Genomic DNA, 18,797 nt, shown 5'->3' with positions numbered 1-18,797 from the left:
TTTGTTATTTGTGGAGTGCAGCAAACGTGCCATTGTCTTCAACTCAACCACAAATCTAGCTAGTCTTCATTACACCGGATTTCAGGGTGAGGTAATGCTTCTGGGTTGGACTGGGTCTTCCTCTTCATGTCTTGATGCCTTGAACTTCGGGTATGGACTAGCTTTTACTTATTTTAGCTTCTTAGATACTCTTAGATTTAGTAATTTGAGATAGATGTTCTTGTGATGATGACTTCAAGATTTTGGAAATAATAATAGTTATTGAGTTTTAGAAGTTATTTATTGATTTCGTTAATGATTTTAAAGTCTTCCGCATTGTATTTTTTACAGTACATATATTTCCTTTAAAGTGAACTTCTTCTTCTAACTCATAAACCTCCTAGGTAACCGTACAATGATACTTAGTGCAATTCATCCCCTTAAGGTCACATGGTAAACCATACATACAACTTACATAATCCAACATATACCATCATAGTAGTATAATACATCATATATACATTTAAACTAACACCATAAGGACATTACAGTGAACTCTGTACACGTGGCACGTATATTAATTTAACTTCACATAGAACATTATGATACCTTACTTCCAATTCCAATCTAAGTCTACTAGTGCAATATACCTGTGAAATCCCATAACCTCACACATACGTAGTAAACCTATCCTGAGACCAGAAGCCTTAAGAGTAATTGAAGATAACTTTATTCATGTAAACAAATCCTTTATCATGCAATCATTAAGACAAACATTGTGCATATACAACAAGACATCTTCATATATGCTAATACCATGTATATAATCAGAACAAGTAGACAAATATTACAAAGTCCTGAAAAAAGAACATGTACATAAACACATGCATTACAACACCTTCCTCGAACTCCGTTCAAGATTCACTTGTCTAATGCATAGGCGACGTTACATACCTCTACCAACACTAACCAATTACCCTACGTTATCCTAGTCAGGGTCCTTAATTTTTTTCCATTGTCTATTTTACTTTAGGGAAACTATAGCCTTAACTGACACTAAGACCATGGGTTCTAAACATAGAATTTTCTCTTGTAGAGCCTTACACCAAGTCAAGGTTTTCTTACCTAGACAAGGTAGAACATTAACACATGTCGGCATACTAGTGAAGTCAGTTGCTAGATCCTATGTGGCTAGCATAGTCTATGGAACAAAGAGATATACATGACCATCGGCATGATCATTATAATTGGAGACGCATCTCAGGAGAAACCATGGGTGAATCATTCTCAAGGAAAGTCAACACCTCATGTTGAACATAGGTGAAAATTCCTCAAAGGGAAGTCAACACCATATGAGAACCTAATGGTGAACTTTCCTCCAAGGGAAGATAACACCTCTCATTGTCAAGTTCAATAGGTTCTTAGCTAGGTTCCCTTTATATAAAATCCTTTTATTAACATTACTTATAAAATGTAGGATTTAGTAGATTCATCTCCTCATATTCTTAGCTCATAGGTTATATATGAGAATTCATAAACCTATATGATGTCAGAAACACTTTCACATGGATATAGCATATGTAAGAACCTATATTGTTTAGGGTACACTTTAGCACACCTTTCAAGGAACCTCTATTTACTAGATCTTCATACATGTGTATGTGTAAACTTATATGTGAGCAAACCTTTCTCATAACACTAAACGTCAAGCATGTTCATATATCAATTCATAAGCCTATAGATGTAAATATATGATCAATCCTATCATATAAACACTTTAAGAACTATGCAAATTCATATTTCATCATATCATATATTTAACATCATAGAATATTAGACATATTCATAACGTGTTCATACTATCCTATGCATGTACTTACAAAATCAACGTAAGAACTATCCTATCAAGGCACGTATGTGCAATGTATAGAAAAGGTTCCATACCCTTGACCATACTAGTACACCTATCAACTCATCAATGTTAATGATACATCAAACAACATCATATAATAGATAGAATAGCACAAGACAAATATATTCAAGATTTACAACATCTTTACAGTAAGCTCTTGTCATTATGCACCTATATTAACTTTACGTAACATATTGAATTATAGGACCTCGTCATACGAAGCACATATGCATAAAGTTAATGTAATCATTTACATGCTCATAACATTAGGCATACAACCTAGATCATGTCTAGAATTAGAAACTAGGCATAGGAATCACATAGGTTGATTCATAACCAACACATGTTCATATTATAATTTCCTTCAAATCCATGATCACATTACATATATATATTGTAAGTAAAATAAAAAATGACACCATAAGTGGACCATACAACACAATGTCATATAAGGCGTCATGAAATGTCAATTCCATATAAAAGTAGAAGGGAAAAGCCACTCTTACCGATTCATCAACCTTTAATCATCATTGATCAATACATATTTTACATAAATAATTGATCTATTGGTCAGTAAATAAATATATTTTAATCATATAGGAAACCATAATTAAATCCCTTCAACATCATGATACCAATATAGGCACTAAACAAAAAATTTAATAGAGAGATGGGGAATGTAGATCATTCACCAAATATACTTGATTTAATCATCAAAAAAAATTATCAACAATTTACATGTACGTCATTATCTAAATAAGTAGCAATCTAATCGAAATCATACTTCACCTAACATATAATCAAGATCGCATCACATTTATAGCATCATCAATCTATAGGCTAAAATATGTAGGTCAATCCTTACAACGATTCTTATCACCAGTGAATCATACACAAAATTAATCCATGATATAAACCTAAGTAAGTAGCTACAATGATATTTACATAAAAACTCCTACACCAATTTACAATAAATCTAGCTTGTAGTGAACACATAGAACAACATAGGCTAATCATGTTCAAACATTAATATATTGATACACATGGATCATTAATCAATAATTCATCCTCAATATACGTAATGAAGAGCATACATTATAAATTTAACGTAATAGAATCACAGTTCTATTAATACAAATTCATAATCAGAATGCCCATGCATAGGCTAAGTTAAGAGTTGAAGAGAACATGAGTTCATAATGCAATTAAATTTATATTGAAGTAAAAACAAATACATTATTATTAATACTTCATGAGAAATCCATTGAATACATTTTGTGAAAGAAGCCATGGCGAGATTGATTGATTGAATGTTTCATCATGAAACCGTTGAAAAGTTTGAGGTTAACTCTCTAGATGGAAGGATAACTACAGATGAAGGATCATCATATCTTAATAAAAACGAAAATATAAAAACCTTGATGAAGAAGCCATATGAATCCAAGCTCCACGCTATTCTTGTTGAGCTTCCCCTTTAATAAGGTTCTAGAGAGAATATTTTTTTGGGGGGGAGTCTAATTTGTTTAAATAGAATTGAGAATGGGGGTTTTCACATTTTTGATAACTTAAATACACCCAAAGTAACCAAATAAACCACGTAGGGTAGGTTAGCACATGGGGTAAATTTCTCATTCACCCCTTTAATGAAACAATGCACAGGCATGCAGTGTAACATTCCAGAAAATGTACATGTCTAGTGACGAACATAGTAATTTTCTGAGAATACGTATTGGGGTACATAGGAATCCCAATGCCTAATATTTACAAATATTAGGCATATTATAAAATATTGGCTTAAAAAGGTGTAAGCCAATTTTCAAAGTCTTAAAAAGCTTGTTCAAGAAATGTACCTGCAATGAAGATCCTAACATAAAATATTGATTTTCAACTTAACACATTATGTACTAGGTAGCTAAGTGTAAAGCCTAGTTACCATGGAACATGATATTTTAAAATGATCATGTAGAGTAAGAAATTTCCAAGGATAACAATAAATGAGGAGAAACCCATGTGCATGAATTCAATTAGGGTGGTTAGGGCGGTTAGAGGCAGGTGCACAGGTGGGGGTCAAGCCATGTGAGCTGAGCTTCCTAACAAACTCTAGGATCAAAATAACTTAACTAACTAGCTAACTAACCAAGAACTGACCTAAATAATCCAACTAGAACCCGATAATGTAAGAACTAATAGGGTGTAACTAACGTAGTAACTAATTCAAGAAACATCTTAGTACCTAACCTTAAATGGTCCAAAACGGTTGGTTATGGTCCTAGTGACGTAGGGATACTTTTTTAATTACCCTAGGTTACATAATTAATTAAATTAAAAACTTAAATTAATTTATTTAAATGGTAATACCAAAATCCTTATACTAGACAAGGAAATAACTAAAAAACATCCTAGTACCAACGTAGGATGGTCCAACGGGTTGGTTATGGTCCTAGGGGTACATTATTAATTACGCTATCTCATTTAATATTTAAATTAACAACTTAATTAATTTAAATGTTCAAACCGAAATCCTTAAACTAGACAAGTAACTAACTAAAAAAACATCCTAGTATCTAACCAAGGATGGTCCAAAGGGGTTGTTATGGACCTAACAACTTAGGGTTAAATTATTAATTACCCTAAATTACCTAATTAATTAAATTAGCAACTTTATTAATGAATTTAATTGGTCAAAACCGAAACCACTAAGCAATTTCCAAATTTCGGTTAAGTCAACTTTTCTTCTAATTCTAGTTAATATAAGAGGGGTGCTTTAGAAAATTAGCTAATTGATTTATTAATTAAGTTAATTAATCTAATATTAATTACTAACTAGTCAGTTCCTAGACCTATATTCATGATCATTCACTAAGAAATGCACGAATTCAAAGCAGTGAAGAAACGCAAGAAAAATTAAAGTTCTCCTTAGGAAATTTCAAGTAGTTCTTCAAAGTTTTCGTGAAAAAGTGAAAGGTGATCTTTGTATATTCAATTATACATAAGGAGTGGATTTTCTCTTATTTAATTCTCTATACAAGAGGGTTTTAAAATGTTTTTGCAATTAAGAATATCGAAACTAGGGTTTTCACCAATGAATCATATGTTCATCTTTCTAGTTGACCCGACTTTCCGATTCTTGCAATTTGTATGATGTGAATTTCGAGCATGTTGTTGGTATGTTTTTTTACTGATTATTATGTGTATGTTTACTTTATTTGATTGTCGAATGAAACCCACATTTTAGTTTCCATACTTAGGGTGTTATCTACATGACTGGTAACTGTTGTAATGCTTACTTGTGGTTGAGAAGATGAAATTGTTATAAGTGTTCATTGAATTGTATCGTATACAAATTAAGGTTAAAATTTGGCATGTTTATCATGATAGTTCATTATAATATATTTATGAAGTAGTTGTCATCGCTAGTGACATCGTTATTACAAGGATCTACGAAATTGTAATTTATGCCAACAGATTGGCTTGCAAAACTATCGCCAACATATTATTTTCAAAACATGTAACGTCATAACAATCTCTACATCAATGAAACCATAACAAAGGGTATGACAATATATTGGAGAAGTCAAAACATACCATATCAACATGAAATTATGAACGCAATATTCTTGTGTAAGTAGTTAGAACATTCATAGAGAATTTTAGAAAACAATCAATGAACGTTGAACAAGTTAAGGTGTGTAAAGAAGTAACTAAAAGCTTAAGTTATGAAATTGACATAATGTAGAGTGTTAAAAGAAGTTAGAATAGTCTCAATTACACTTACTCTATTAAGTCAAAAATACTCACATAAAAGGGTGCCAGAGTCCATGAGAGAAGTATCACTCGCATAATAATGATAATGTAATATCTAAGCTCATATTCATCAAGAAAAGAATGGGACGACCACTCATCCATAGAGTTATGGAAATCTCATAACTAGAAAGAAGATTTAATAATGTTTCAGTCAAACTCTAAGAAATAAGAAAGTAATTTAAATATGATCTTAGCACCGATAGACTAGAAATGAGCTTATGCTAACACACGTAAGTCTCATGAGATGAGGCTACCACCGAGGTGAACAAGTAGTCTACGTATGTCTCCTAGTCTTCGATTTATGTTTGCCAGCATAAGGGTACTAGAGGGTGGAAACCTCCGCCCAAGAATGCTATCAGTTTGGTTTCACTTTGGCCGGTGATTCCTTATCTTTTCGGTGTGGGGAAGAAACCAAATTTCACTTTTAGCTTATATGATCTATGCCGGTTCTAGCTAAAGAAGTATTTGGTTCACTTCAGCCGTGAACCTCTCTTTTTCAGTGTGGGGAAGACATTGGCATTATTGAACTTTAGCCGGTGAAACCCCTTTTCGGAGTGGGGTAGACACAAAACTTCGTTCACCTTAACTTGTGAATCCCCCCTTTTCGGTGCGGGGGAGACACTGGATTTCATGTCATCTCGCATAATGTACTTCTCTTAATGAAAAAGAATTCTTTAAAGAAAGTAAGAATGAATTAAAGTAGTATGTTCACAATGAACAACAAATAGAAGAAGTTGAAACGTATGTTCAAAGTGAACTAAGAAAGTAAGAGCTCAAAATATCAATGACCTGTTTTTGTAAGAATGAAGTTTTAACAAGTTGTGTTGATATAGCAAATAAAGATAGCCTTATAATGACTTCTTATATTATGCAAACAAAGGGGAGAAAAACGTAATGGCTAATCAATGCCCCGATATCCTTATTCTATGCAAACGACTATATAATTTGCTTAGTAAAAATTTTCTTATAAAGACTTATGTCAATTTAAAAAGAATAGAAGATATAACTTTTTTATAAGGTAGCGAAATCATTTCTTGAGTCTTTTGGGTTAGTTACTCGATTAATTGTAGGTATGGGACTATGTTGAATAATAGAACTTGTAAGTAAGACATATGATTAAAGAAGATCATTTAACTGAACAACAACAAGAATAAAATATTCAAAAATGATCTATGTGTCGGAAAATGAGCTCCTCTTACAGGGAGCAAAAATATAAATTTCCATTTAACTAGTTTTAAAATTATGATGACATTCCATGGTCTTGTATTCATATAGAAAATTAGTTGTATTCTTCAAATTCATGAGAATATGTCATATTCATAGCATAAATCAGAAGTAAAGATTTAGGATAGTAAAGAGAATTAACTTTCCAGAAACAACATATTACTTTAGGAAGAGCTTTCCTTGATCATGCATAGTCGTTATGTTTTTTTCATACACCCATACTTATTACAAGTGTGTACTGACCCAATATATTATTACTAAATTTATATTGTTATGTGTTTTTTTTCATACACCCATAATTAGTACAAGTGTGTACTAACAACATATATTATTATTATTTTTATAGATGCACATTCTACAGAGGATTGAATAATAGACGAAGTAGTTTGGATTAGCGATCTTCATTCATTTGGTAGGTCCTCTTCAGTCAAAGGATTGTACATTTTATTATTCTACTTTAGTACAAGTGACATAGCTAGTGGATGTTGTCCCTTTTTTTTCAAATAGTTGTTCTAAGCTTTTATATTAAAGTCGTTTGGCAAATTATTATTATTATTATTATTATTTTCTATTTCAATTGTTTAATGTTAAATAGATGGTTGCTTTAGTTAATCTTTTTAGTATATCACTCTTATGCATTATCATATGAATTCTATGTACACTTCATTAAAAATTAAAAAGTTTTTAATTTTCCACAAATATAACTATATGATTGTGATGATAGCTAGGAAGAGGATTGTCTGCAAACTTTGAGAGGTTAACGACGCCGGTCGTGTTCGTATTCCAGAATCCGGGTGAAACATGCAGTTGTAGGCAAGCATCAACGGGCACAAACAATGCCAGTATGTCCATCTACGGACCGTACTACAGGACGTCCTGTGGTCCTGAGTCTTGACAACAGACTTAAACCTTCACTAGGATAATTTTCATCGATGCTTCAACATTGATGGGTTGTTGGTGGAATGAAGAGGCATAATTTTGTTCAGTCGATTGACACTTCCAAGGTAGTATTTCAACATATTTTGGGTCGTTATTGAGAAACTCTTGTGAGTCCTTTGGAGAGTCATACCTGGTATATTCCAACATAATTTTATACCTTAATATCAAGGACCTTCCACATCATTTTCACCAAAAAAAAATTACAAGCAACACATTCAAATATGCTAGGCATGCATAAGACACACATGTGCATGTCTCAAGGGCTAACTTTAGAACGTCTTGCACGTTTTACCACTAAACATCATTGAAACTTACCATACTTACTATAAACACAATTATAACACATATAATGACCTAATAAGCTCGTGAAACACACATAAGTCCCATTAGGTGTCTAGTCGTCGAACATCTTGGTCTTCCCTTGACGTTTTAATTCCAAATGACTATAAGTCACTCATGCATACTTAAAATAATTAATCAACATATTAAGAAGATTATAGGCACTAGTGAGGTTCTATACACCCTCACTCATTTTTAAGGGTCTTACAACCGACATCCAGTGTCACGACCCAAATTGGGCCACGACTGGCACCCACACTTTCCCCCTGTGTGAGCGAACCAACCAAACCTAAACCTTAACATTTCAATATACTATCAACATAAAGTAATGCGGAAGACTTAAACTCATTAATGAAAACCAATTCAATAACTATTATTTTCCAAAATGTGGAAGTCATCATCACAAGAACATCTACTTCAAATTACTAAATCTAAGAGTTTCTAAGAAGCTAAAAATACATAAGAAGCTTGTCCATGCCGGAAGTTCAAGGCATCAAGACTTGAAGAAGAAGATCCAGTCCAAGCTAGAAGCATTAGCTCACCCTGAATTTCCGATGTAGTAAGACTGGCTTGAATTACTATTGAGTTGAAGACGATGGCACGTTTGCTGCACTCCACAAATAAACAAGAAGAGAACATAAAAGTAGGGGTCAGTACAAAACACGGGTACTGAATAGATATCATCGACCAACTCAAAATAGAAATCCATATATACCAAGTAATATCATAAAATCAACTATGATACTCAACATGTAGCAACAACAAGCACTATATCATTAACAATTACCATCAAGTTCACACATGAGGACTCAAGCCTCAATACCATACTCATTTGGGAATCATGTTCATTAGATTGAGTATATTAACATCTTTCAAGATTCATTATCTTTATTTCTCTTGTGTCGGCACGTGACACTCCGCTCCCTCATATTCATTAATCCTCTTGTGTCGGTACGTGACACTCAGATCCCCTAAATCTACGTGTTAGTTTGTGAAACCCGATCCCCTAAATCTACGTGTCGGTTCGTGACACCCGATCCCCTAATTCTACGTGTCGGTTCGTGACACCCGATCCCCTAATTCTACATGTAGGTTTGTGACACACGATCCCCTAATTCTACATGTCGGTTCGTGACACCAGATCCCCTGATTCTACGTGTCGGTTCGTGACACCCGATCCCCTAATTTTACATGTCAGTTCGTGACACCCGATCCCCTAATTCTACGTGTTGGTTCGTGACACCCGATCCCCTAATCTCCTTCCATAAATTCATCAAGCCTTCTCCCTTACCAAAGCATCATCATTAAAAAGAGATTAAGATTTTGCAAGATTTGGGATTCAATAACTTCATCATGCTTATATAATAACAATTATATAATTACATTCATGCAAGCATACAATTAAGCACATAGCAGGGTTTACTATATTATCAATACATATCATTCTCTATTAAGAGTTTACTACGAATATTGTAAGAGAAACCATAACCTACCTCCACCGATGATTTGTGATTAAGCAAGAAATTCCCAAGGCTTTTGTTCCTTCTTCTCGTTCGATCCTCTCTCAATTCGTTTCTCTTTCCCTCTCTTTGTTCTTTCTAATTTTCTTTATTCAACCCTCTTTCTTTTACCCTAATTAATATATAATTAAGAATGAAAGATGGTAATAATGACCCACTAATTAACTTAAGGTTACCTATTTTAACACCCAAGTAACTAGACTTATTAACCTTAACCCTCTAACATTATAATTAAAGTAGGAATAGTCCAAAACGTCCCTTAAAACGTGCAAAGAAATCCGACCCAGACTGGGATTTGCGCAACGTGTGACGGGCCGTCGCGCTTGCGACGGTCCGTCCTGTAGGTCGTCGCAAAGTTCAGAGACCCAAATTTCCACCAAGGGTCTGTTACGTTCCGTCACACCTGTGACGGTCCGTCCTGCCATTTCGTTACGAAGTTCAGAGAGTCGATTTTCAGTACCCAATTTTTCAGTTTTTCTAAGTGTTTTGAAACGAGACCCTGCGACGGTCCGTCGTGCCCATGACGGTCCGTCGTTGGGTCCGTCGCCTCAGCTTGTTTTTCCAGAATAAAATCTGCTGCTCAAACAACTAAATAGGTCGTTACAATAGATACCAATTTACCCATCGTTCGTCCCCAAACGATCAAAAGAAGGAAAACAAGGGCGAAAAGGAGTACCTGAATCTGTAAACAGATGTGGGTATTTTTCTCGCATATCCGCCTCCTTCTCCCAAGTGGCTTCTTCAACGGGTCGATTCTTCCATTGCACCTTGATGGATGCAATCTCTCTTGAACTCAACTTGCGAACTTCTCTATCTAGAATAGCAACAGGCTCCTCCTTATAAGACAAGTTCTCATCAAGCAAAACTGAATCCCAACGGATAATGTAGTTTCCATCCCCATGGTATCTTTTCAACATCGACACATGGAATACCGGATGTTCTCCGGACAGCCCTGGAGGCAAGGCTAACTCATAAGCCACCTCTCCTACTCGCTTAAGTACTTCAAATGGTCCAATGTACCTTGGACTTAGTTTACCCCTTTTACCAAACCACATCACCCCTTTCATTGGTGAAACTTTCAACAAGACTTGTTCACCCTCCATGAACTCTAAGTCTCTAACCTTTCGATCTGCATATTCTTTTTGTCTACTTTGCGCCGCTAGAAGCTTTTCCTGAATAGACTGCACTTTCTCTATCGAATCCCTCAAAAGGTCAGTACCCCAAGGCCTAACCTCAAATGCATCGAACCAACCAATGGGAGACCTACATCTCCTACCATACAATGCTTCAAATGGAGCCATATCAATGCTTGAGTGATAGCTATTATTGTATGGAAACTCCGCTAAGGGTAGGAAGCTATCCCAATGGCCACCAAACTCTATCACACATGCACGAAGCATATCTTCCAATACTTGAATCGTTCTCTCAGACTAACCATCGGTCTGAGGATGGAACGCAGTACTAAGGTCCAACCTAGTACCCAATTCTGCATGCAATGTTTTCCAAAACTTACAGGTAAACTGCGTACCTCTATCTGATATGATGGATAGTGGAATTCCATGCAATCGCACCACTTCCGAGATGTAAAGTTTGGCAAACTTCTCTGCATTGTAAGTCACCTTGACCGGAATAAAGTGAGCAGACTTAGTTAACCTATCAACAATTACCCAAATAGAATCAAACTTTCTCAATGTCTTGGGTTGACCTACCACAAAGTCCATTGCAACTCTCTCCCACTTCCATTCAGGAATGGGCATTCTCTGGAGTTTTCCTCCGGGCCTCTGGTGTTCATACTTTACTTGTTGACAGTTTGGACACTTGGCAATAAAGTCAATAACATCACGCTTCATTGTACTCCACCAAAAGTGTTGCTTCAGGTCACGATACATCTTGGTTGCACTCGGGTGTATAGAATACCTTGAACTATGAGCCTCTGTCAGAATAGTGTTGATCAAATCATTGACCCGCGTACACATACCCTTCCCTTGATTCTCAAAACACCTTCCTTATCGATTTGTGCTTCCTTAGCCTCCCTTCGCAATACTTTATCTTGCATTCGCCTTAGTTTCTCATCATCAAACTATTTTTCCTTAATTTTGTCATGAAAGGAAGAGCTTGACTCCACACAAGCCAACAATCCTCCCTTCTCATTTACTTCTAATCTCATCAAGGCGTTAGCTAGAGTCTGAACCTCTCTAGCTAATGGGCGTCTAGAGGCTTGCAAGTGGGCTAGACTTCCCATGCTTCCCGCCTTTCTACTAAGAGCATCCGCTACAACATTCGCCTTCCCCGGATGATACAAAATAGTGATGTCGTAGTCCTTCAGTAGTTCCATCCATCTCCTCTGCCTCAAGTTCAAATCTTTCTGAGTAAAGACATACTGAAGGCTACGATGATCCGTGTAGACCTCACACTTAACCCCGTATAAATAGTGTCTCCATTGCTTTAATGCAAACACCACCGCAACCAATTCCAAATCGTGGGTCGGATAGTTACGTTCATGCACCTTTAATTGTCTTGAAGCATAAGCAATCACATTCTTCTCTTGCATTAGTACTGCACCCAAACCAGAATAGGATGCATCACAATAAACAATGAAGTTCTTACCCTCTACTTGCAAGGTAAGGATAGGTGCGGTAGTTAACAAAATCTTGAGCTTCTGAAAGCTTTCCTCACACACATCCGACCATACAAATGGAACATTTTGCTTAGTCAAGTTTGTAAGTTGGGAAGCAATAGAAGAGAATCCCTTGATGAATCGGCGGTAGTAACTAGCTAACCCAACAAAGCTCCTTATTTCTGACACATTAGTAGGTCTTACCCAATTCATCATTGTCTCAATCTTAGAAGGATCCACCATCACTCCTTCTTTAGAAACCACGTGCCCCAAGAAGGACACTGCATCTAGCCAAAACTCACACTTAGAGAACTTGGTATAAAGCTTTTTCTCCCTCAACATTTCCAATACCATTCTCAAATACTCTTCATGTTCCTTCTTGCTCTTTGAGTATACAAATATATCATCAATAAATACGATCACGAAGAGGTCCAAATATGGCTTAAAAATCCCATTCATCAATCTCATGAACGCAGCAGGGGCATTCGTAAGACCAAAAGACATCACTACAAATTCGTAATGCCCATACATCGTTCGAAAAGATGTCTTTGGCACATCCGTTGCCCGTATTTTCAACTGATGATAACCGGATCTCAAGTCAATCTTAGAGAAGACACAAGCACCTTGTAACTGATCGAAGAAGTCATCAATGCAAGGAAGAGGATACTTGTTCATTATGGTTACCTTATTCAGTTGTCTGTAGTCAATGCACATTCGAAAACTCCCATCCTTCTTCTTCACAAACAAAACCGGAGCACCCCAAGGGGATGCACTTGGTCTAATGAAGCCTTTGTTCAATAACTCTTGAAGTTGTGCCTTTAACTCTCTTAACTCTGCGGGAGCCATTCTATAAGGGGGTATAGAAATGGGGCGTGTGCCCGGTTCAAGATCGATACAGAAGTCAATATCCCTATCTGGTGGCATACCAGGAAGATCTGTAGGGAACACATCCAACAACTCGCGGACTACTGAAACTGACTCAATCGAAGGTACTTGGGTAGTGTCATCCTTGAGATGTGCCAAGAAAGCTAAACACCCTTTACTAACCATTTTCTAAGCACGAAAAAAGGAGATGATACGCACCAGATTGGAAGTGTAGTCACCCTCCCACACTAACGGATCTGCCCCAGGCTTGGCTAACGTCACCGTTTTAGCATTACAATCCAAGATCGCAAATTGCGGAGAAAGCCAAGTCATACCCAGAATTACATCAAAATCAACCATTTGTAAGATAACCAAGTCTACATAAGTATTGCTCCCCACAAAAGTTACAAGACAAGACCTATACACCTTTTCAACTATCACAGACTCACCCACCGGAGTAGAAACACGAATAGGTATGTCAAGCAATTCACAATGTAAATTAAGACCATTAGCAAATGCGGATGATACATAAGAAAATGTGGATCCGGGATCAAATAATACAGAAGCCATGCAATCACAAACCAAAAGATTACCTTTGATGACAGCATTAGATGCTTCCACTTCAGACCGCCCAGGGAAAGCGTAACAATGGGCCCTATCGTTCGTCTGTCCGTTGCCCCTACCATGTTGTGATGTAGTGGCTCCAGTTTGCCCATCACCTAGGCCGTTTTGGTGACCACCATTTCCTCGACCACCACGCCCTCCAGAAAAATGGCCTCTAACATGACCACCTCTACCTCTAGCTATTGGGGGTCTGTAACTCTGTTTTGGATAATTTCTCCTAATATGTCCAGTCTCCCCACATCCGTAACACTCTCTGGAGTCAAGCATAGGTCTCTCGGAGAAGTGTTGACCGGTCTGAGGTGGTCCCCCAACTACAGTATGTAGTGAAGACTGAATTGGTCGGACTGAGTAACTTCCCGAACCCTGTCCTCTAGTGTAAGTACCATTAAACTCCCCTCCCTTTCGAAACCTTTTTGATGTCGATGTCGTAGTGAAGTCATCTGGCTTCACTCCTTCCACTTCTATCTCAAAGTCTACCACCTATTGGAAGGATTTTGTCGTTGCCGCTATCTGGAAGGCCGAAATTCGCAATTTTGACCTCAACCCCTTCACAAACCGGCGAATTTGCTCTTGTGGACTGAAACATAGTTGGGTGGCATACCGGGATAATGCACGAAACTTAGCCTCATATGCATTGACCGACATCCTACCTTTCTCTAGGCTCAAGAACTCATCCCTTTTCCTATCCCTCAAAGTTCGGGGGATATACTTCACCATAAACAAGCTAGAGAATTACCAAGTCATAGGTGGTGCCTCTATTGGTTGACACTCGATATGTGACCGCCACCACATTTTGGCGTTCCCTTGAAACTGATAAGTCACAAACTCCACACCAAACCGTTCTACTATACCCATCTTGTGTAGTAGATCGTGACAGTCAACTAGAAAATCATAAGCATCCTCCGATTCAGCACCCTTGAAGACCGGAGGTTTCAATTTTAAGAACTTACAGAAAAGTTCATGCTGATCATTTGTCATTATAGGCCCAATAGTCAGACGTGGAAATGTGCCTATGTCCAATGAGGCCTCCATACGAGGAGCCATAGTAGCTGCATGTTATACTTCTGAAACCGGAGGTGTTGGCGCAGAAAACAATGGAGGTCCCTGACCTTGATCAGACAACCCACTGAGATAGGCGAGAACTTGATTGATCATCTCTGGGGTAGGTTGGGGTGGCAATCCCTCATTCTGCACTTGTTCAGTTTCCCCATCCTCCCCTTCTCTTATTACTTCCTAAGTCGGTGGAGGAGTCACTGCCCTAGTATCAGATGGGCTAGGTGCTCGTCCTCTTCCCCTAGAGGACGTCCTCCCACGACCTCTACCATGGCCTCTTGCCGCTGCTCTTCCTCGAGCTCAAACGCATCCTGTCCCGCCGGTGCTGGTGTTGGTGTTGGCGTAGTCGTTGCTCTAGTTCTAACCATCTACGAAAGCGAGAAAAGATGGTCAGATACCAATTCGTATCGCCTAGATACCAATTGGACTCAAGTAGTAGCACGAAAGAAAGAATGAAAGAGTGAAATTTTCCTAAAGTCTTATAGCCTCTCAAGTAAAAGTAAAGGTGTCCCCCTACCGTTCCTTAAGACTCTACTAGACCTGTTCTTGTGTGATGAGACCAACGAACCTAATGCTCTGATACCAAGTTTGTCACGACCCAAATCGGGCTGCGACTGGCACCCATACTTTCCCCCTGTGTGAGCGAACCAACCAAACCTAAACCTTAACATTTCAATATACTATCAACATAAAGTAATGCGGAAGACTTAAACTCATTAGTGAAAACCAATTCAATAACTATTATTTGCCAAAATCTGGAAGTCATCATCACAAGAACATCTACTTCAAATTACTAAATCTAAGAGTTTCTAAGAAGCTAAAAATACATAAGAAGCTAGTCCATGCCGGAAGTTCAAGGCATCAAGACTTGAAGAAGAAGATCTAGTCCAAGCTAGAAGCATTAGCTCACCCTGAATTTCCGATGTAGCAAGACTGGCTTAAATTACTGTTGAGTTGAAGACGATGGCACGTTTGCTGCACTCCACAAATAAACAAGAAGAGAACATAAAAGTAGGGGTCAGTACAAAACACGGGTACTGAGTAGATATCATCGACCAACTCAAAATAGAAATCAATATATACCAAGTAATATCATAAAATCAACTATGATACTCAACATGTAGCAACAACAAGCACTATATCATTAACAATTACCATCAAGTTCACACATGAGGACTCAAGCCTCAATACCATACTCATTTGGGAATCATGTTCATTAGATTGAGTATATTAACATCATTCAAGATTCATTATCTTTATTTCTCTTGTGTCGCCACGTGACACTCCGCTCCCTCATATTCATTAATCCTCTTGTGTCGGTACGTGACACTCCGATCCCCAAAATCTACGTGTTGGTTCGTGACACCCGATCCCCTAAATCTACGTGTCGGTTCGTGACACCCGATCCCCTAATTCTATGTGTCGGTTCGTGACACCCGATCCCCTAATTCTACGTGTCGGTTCGTGACACCCGATCCCCTAATTCTACGTGTCGGTTCGTGACACCCGATCCCCTAATTCTATGTGTCGATTCGTGACACCCGATCCCCTAATCTCCTTCCATCAATTCATCAAGCCTTCTCCCTTACCAAGGCATCATCATTAAAAAGAGATAAAGATTTTGCAAGATTTGGGATTCAATAACTTCATCATGCTTATATAATCACAATTATATAATTACATTCATGCAAGCATACAATTAAGCACAAAGCAGAGTTTACAATATTATCAATACATATCATTCTCTATTAAGATTTTACTATGAATATCATAAGAGAAACCATAACCTACCTCCACCGAAGATTTGTGATTAAGCAAGAAATTCCCAAGGCTTTTGTTCCTTCTTCTCGTTCGATCCTCTCTCAATTCGTTTCTCTTTCCCTCTCTTTGTTCTTTCTAATTTTCTTTATTCAACCCTCTTTCTTTTACCCTAATTAATATATAATTAAGAATGAAAGATGGTAATAATGACCCACTAATTAACTTAAGGTTACCTATTTTAACCCCCAAGTAACTATACTTATTAACCTTAACCCTCTAACATTATAATTAAAGTTGGAATAGTCCAAAACGTCCCTTAAAACGTGCAAAGAAATCCGACCCAGACTGGGATTTGCGCAACGTGTGACGGGCCGTCGCGCTTGCGACGGTCCGTCCTGTAGGTCGTCGCAAAGTTCAGAGACCCAAATTTCCACCAAGGGTCTGTTAGGTTCCGTCACACCTGTGACGGCCCGTCCTGCCATTTCGTTACGAAGTTCAGAGAGTCGATTTTCAGTACCCAATTTTTCAGTTTTTCTAAGTGTTTTAAAACGAGACCCTGCGACGGTCCGTCGTGCCCATGACGGTCCGTCGTTGGGTCCGTCGCCTCAGCTTGTTTTTCCAGAATAAAATCTGCTGCTCAAACAACTAAACAGGTCGTTACAATAGATACCAATTTACCCATCGTTCGTCCCCAAACGATCAAAAGAAGGAAAACAAGGGCGAAAAGGAGTACCTGAATCTGTAAACAAATGTGGGTATTTTTCTCGCATATCCGCCTCCTTCTCCCAAGTGGCTTCTTCAACGGGTCGATTCTTCCATTGCACCTTGATGGATGCAATCTCTCTTGAACTCAACGTGCGAACTTCTCTATCTAGAATAGCAACAGGCTCCTCCTTATAAGACAAGTTCTCATCAAGCAAAACTGAATCCCAACGGATAATGTAGTTTCCAACCCCATGGTATCTTTTCAACATCGACACATGGAATACCGGATGTACTCCAGATAGCCCTGGAGGCAAGGCTAACTCATAAGCCACCTCTCCTACTCGCTTAAGTACTTCAAATGGTCCAATGTACCTTGGACTTAGTTTACCCCTTTTACCAAACCACATCACCCCTTTCATTGGTGAAACTTTCAACAAGACTTGTTCACCCTCCATGAACTCTAAGTCTCTAACCTTTCGATCTGCATATTCTTTTTGTCTACTTTGCGCAGCTAGAAGCTTTTCCTGAATAGACTGCACTTTCTCTATCGAATCCCTCAAAAGGTCAGTACCCCAAGGCCTAACCTCAAATGCATCGAACCAACCAATGGGAGACCTACATCTCCTACCATACAATGCTTCAAATGGAGCCATATCAATGCTTGAGTGATAGCTATTATTGTATGAAAACTCCGCTAAGGGTAGGAAGCTATCCCAATGGCCACCAAACTCTATCACACATGCACGAAGCATATCTTCCAATACTTGAATCGTTCTCTCAGACTAACCATCGGTCTGAGGATGGAACGCAGTACTAAGGTCCAACCTAGTACCCAATTCCGCATGCAATGTTTTCCAAAACTTAGAGGTAAACTGCGTACCTCTATCTGATATGATGGATAGTGGAATCCCATGCAATCGCACCACTTCCGAGATGTAAAGTTTGGCAAACTTATCTGCATTGTAAGTCACCTTAACCGGAATGAAGTGAGCAGACTTAGTTAACCTATCAACAATTACCCAAATAGAATCAAACTTTCTCAATGTCTTGGGATGACCAACCACAAAGTCCATTGCAATTCTCTCCCACTTCCATTCAGGAATAGGCATTCTCTTAAGTGTTCCTCTGGGCCTCTGGTGTTCATACTTTACTTGTTGACAAATTGGACACTTGGCAATAAAGTCAACAACATCACGCTTCATTGTACTCCACCTAAAGTGTTGCTTTAGGTCACGATACATCTTGGTTGCACTCGGGTGTATAGAATACCTTGAACTATGAGCCTCTGTCAGAATAGTGTTGATGAAATCATTGACGCGGGGTACACATACCCTTCCCTTGATTCTCAAAACACCTTCCTTATCGATTTGTGCTTCCTTAGCCTCCCCTCGCAATACTTTATCTTGCATTCGCCTTAGTTTCTCATCATCAAACTATTTTCCCTTAATTTTGTCAA

The 18,797-nt window shown here is 37.9% G+C and overlaps 1 protein-coding gene across 1 annotated transcript in view; it reads right to left on the bottom strand.

The window, feature by feature from the left end:
- The window catches only part of LOC138337433 (uncharacterized), a 109,232-nt gene extending 90,689 nt beyond the window's left edge, over positions 1-18,543 (bottom strand). The window contains exons 1-3 of the mRNA XM_069287343.1: positions 18,222-18,543; positions 17,461-17,558; positions 15,145-15,243 (exon numbers count right to left, since the gene is read on the bottom strand). Of these exons, the coding sequence (XP_069143444.1) occupies positions 15,145-15,243; positions 17,461-17,558; positions 18,222-18,543 (519 nt within the window). The remainder of the gene's footprint in view (positions 1-15,144; positions 15,244-17,460; positions 17,559-18,221) is intronic.
- Positions 18,544-18,797: the final 254 nt, after the last annotated feature.

Source organism: Solanum lycopersicum, chromosome 7 (genome assembly GCF_036512215.1).
Source record: "Solanum lycopersicum chromosome 7, SLM_r2.1".
Taxonomy (NCBI): domain Eukaryota; kingdom Viridiplantae; phylum Streptophyta; class Magnoliopsida; order Solanales; family Solanaceae; genus Solanum; species Solanum lycopersicum.
This window is presented reverse-complemented; position numbering and strand designations above follow the sequence as displayed.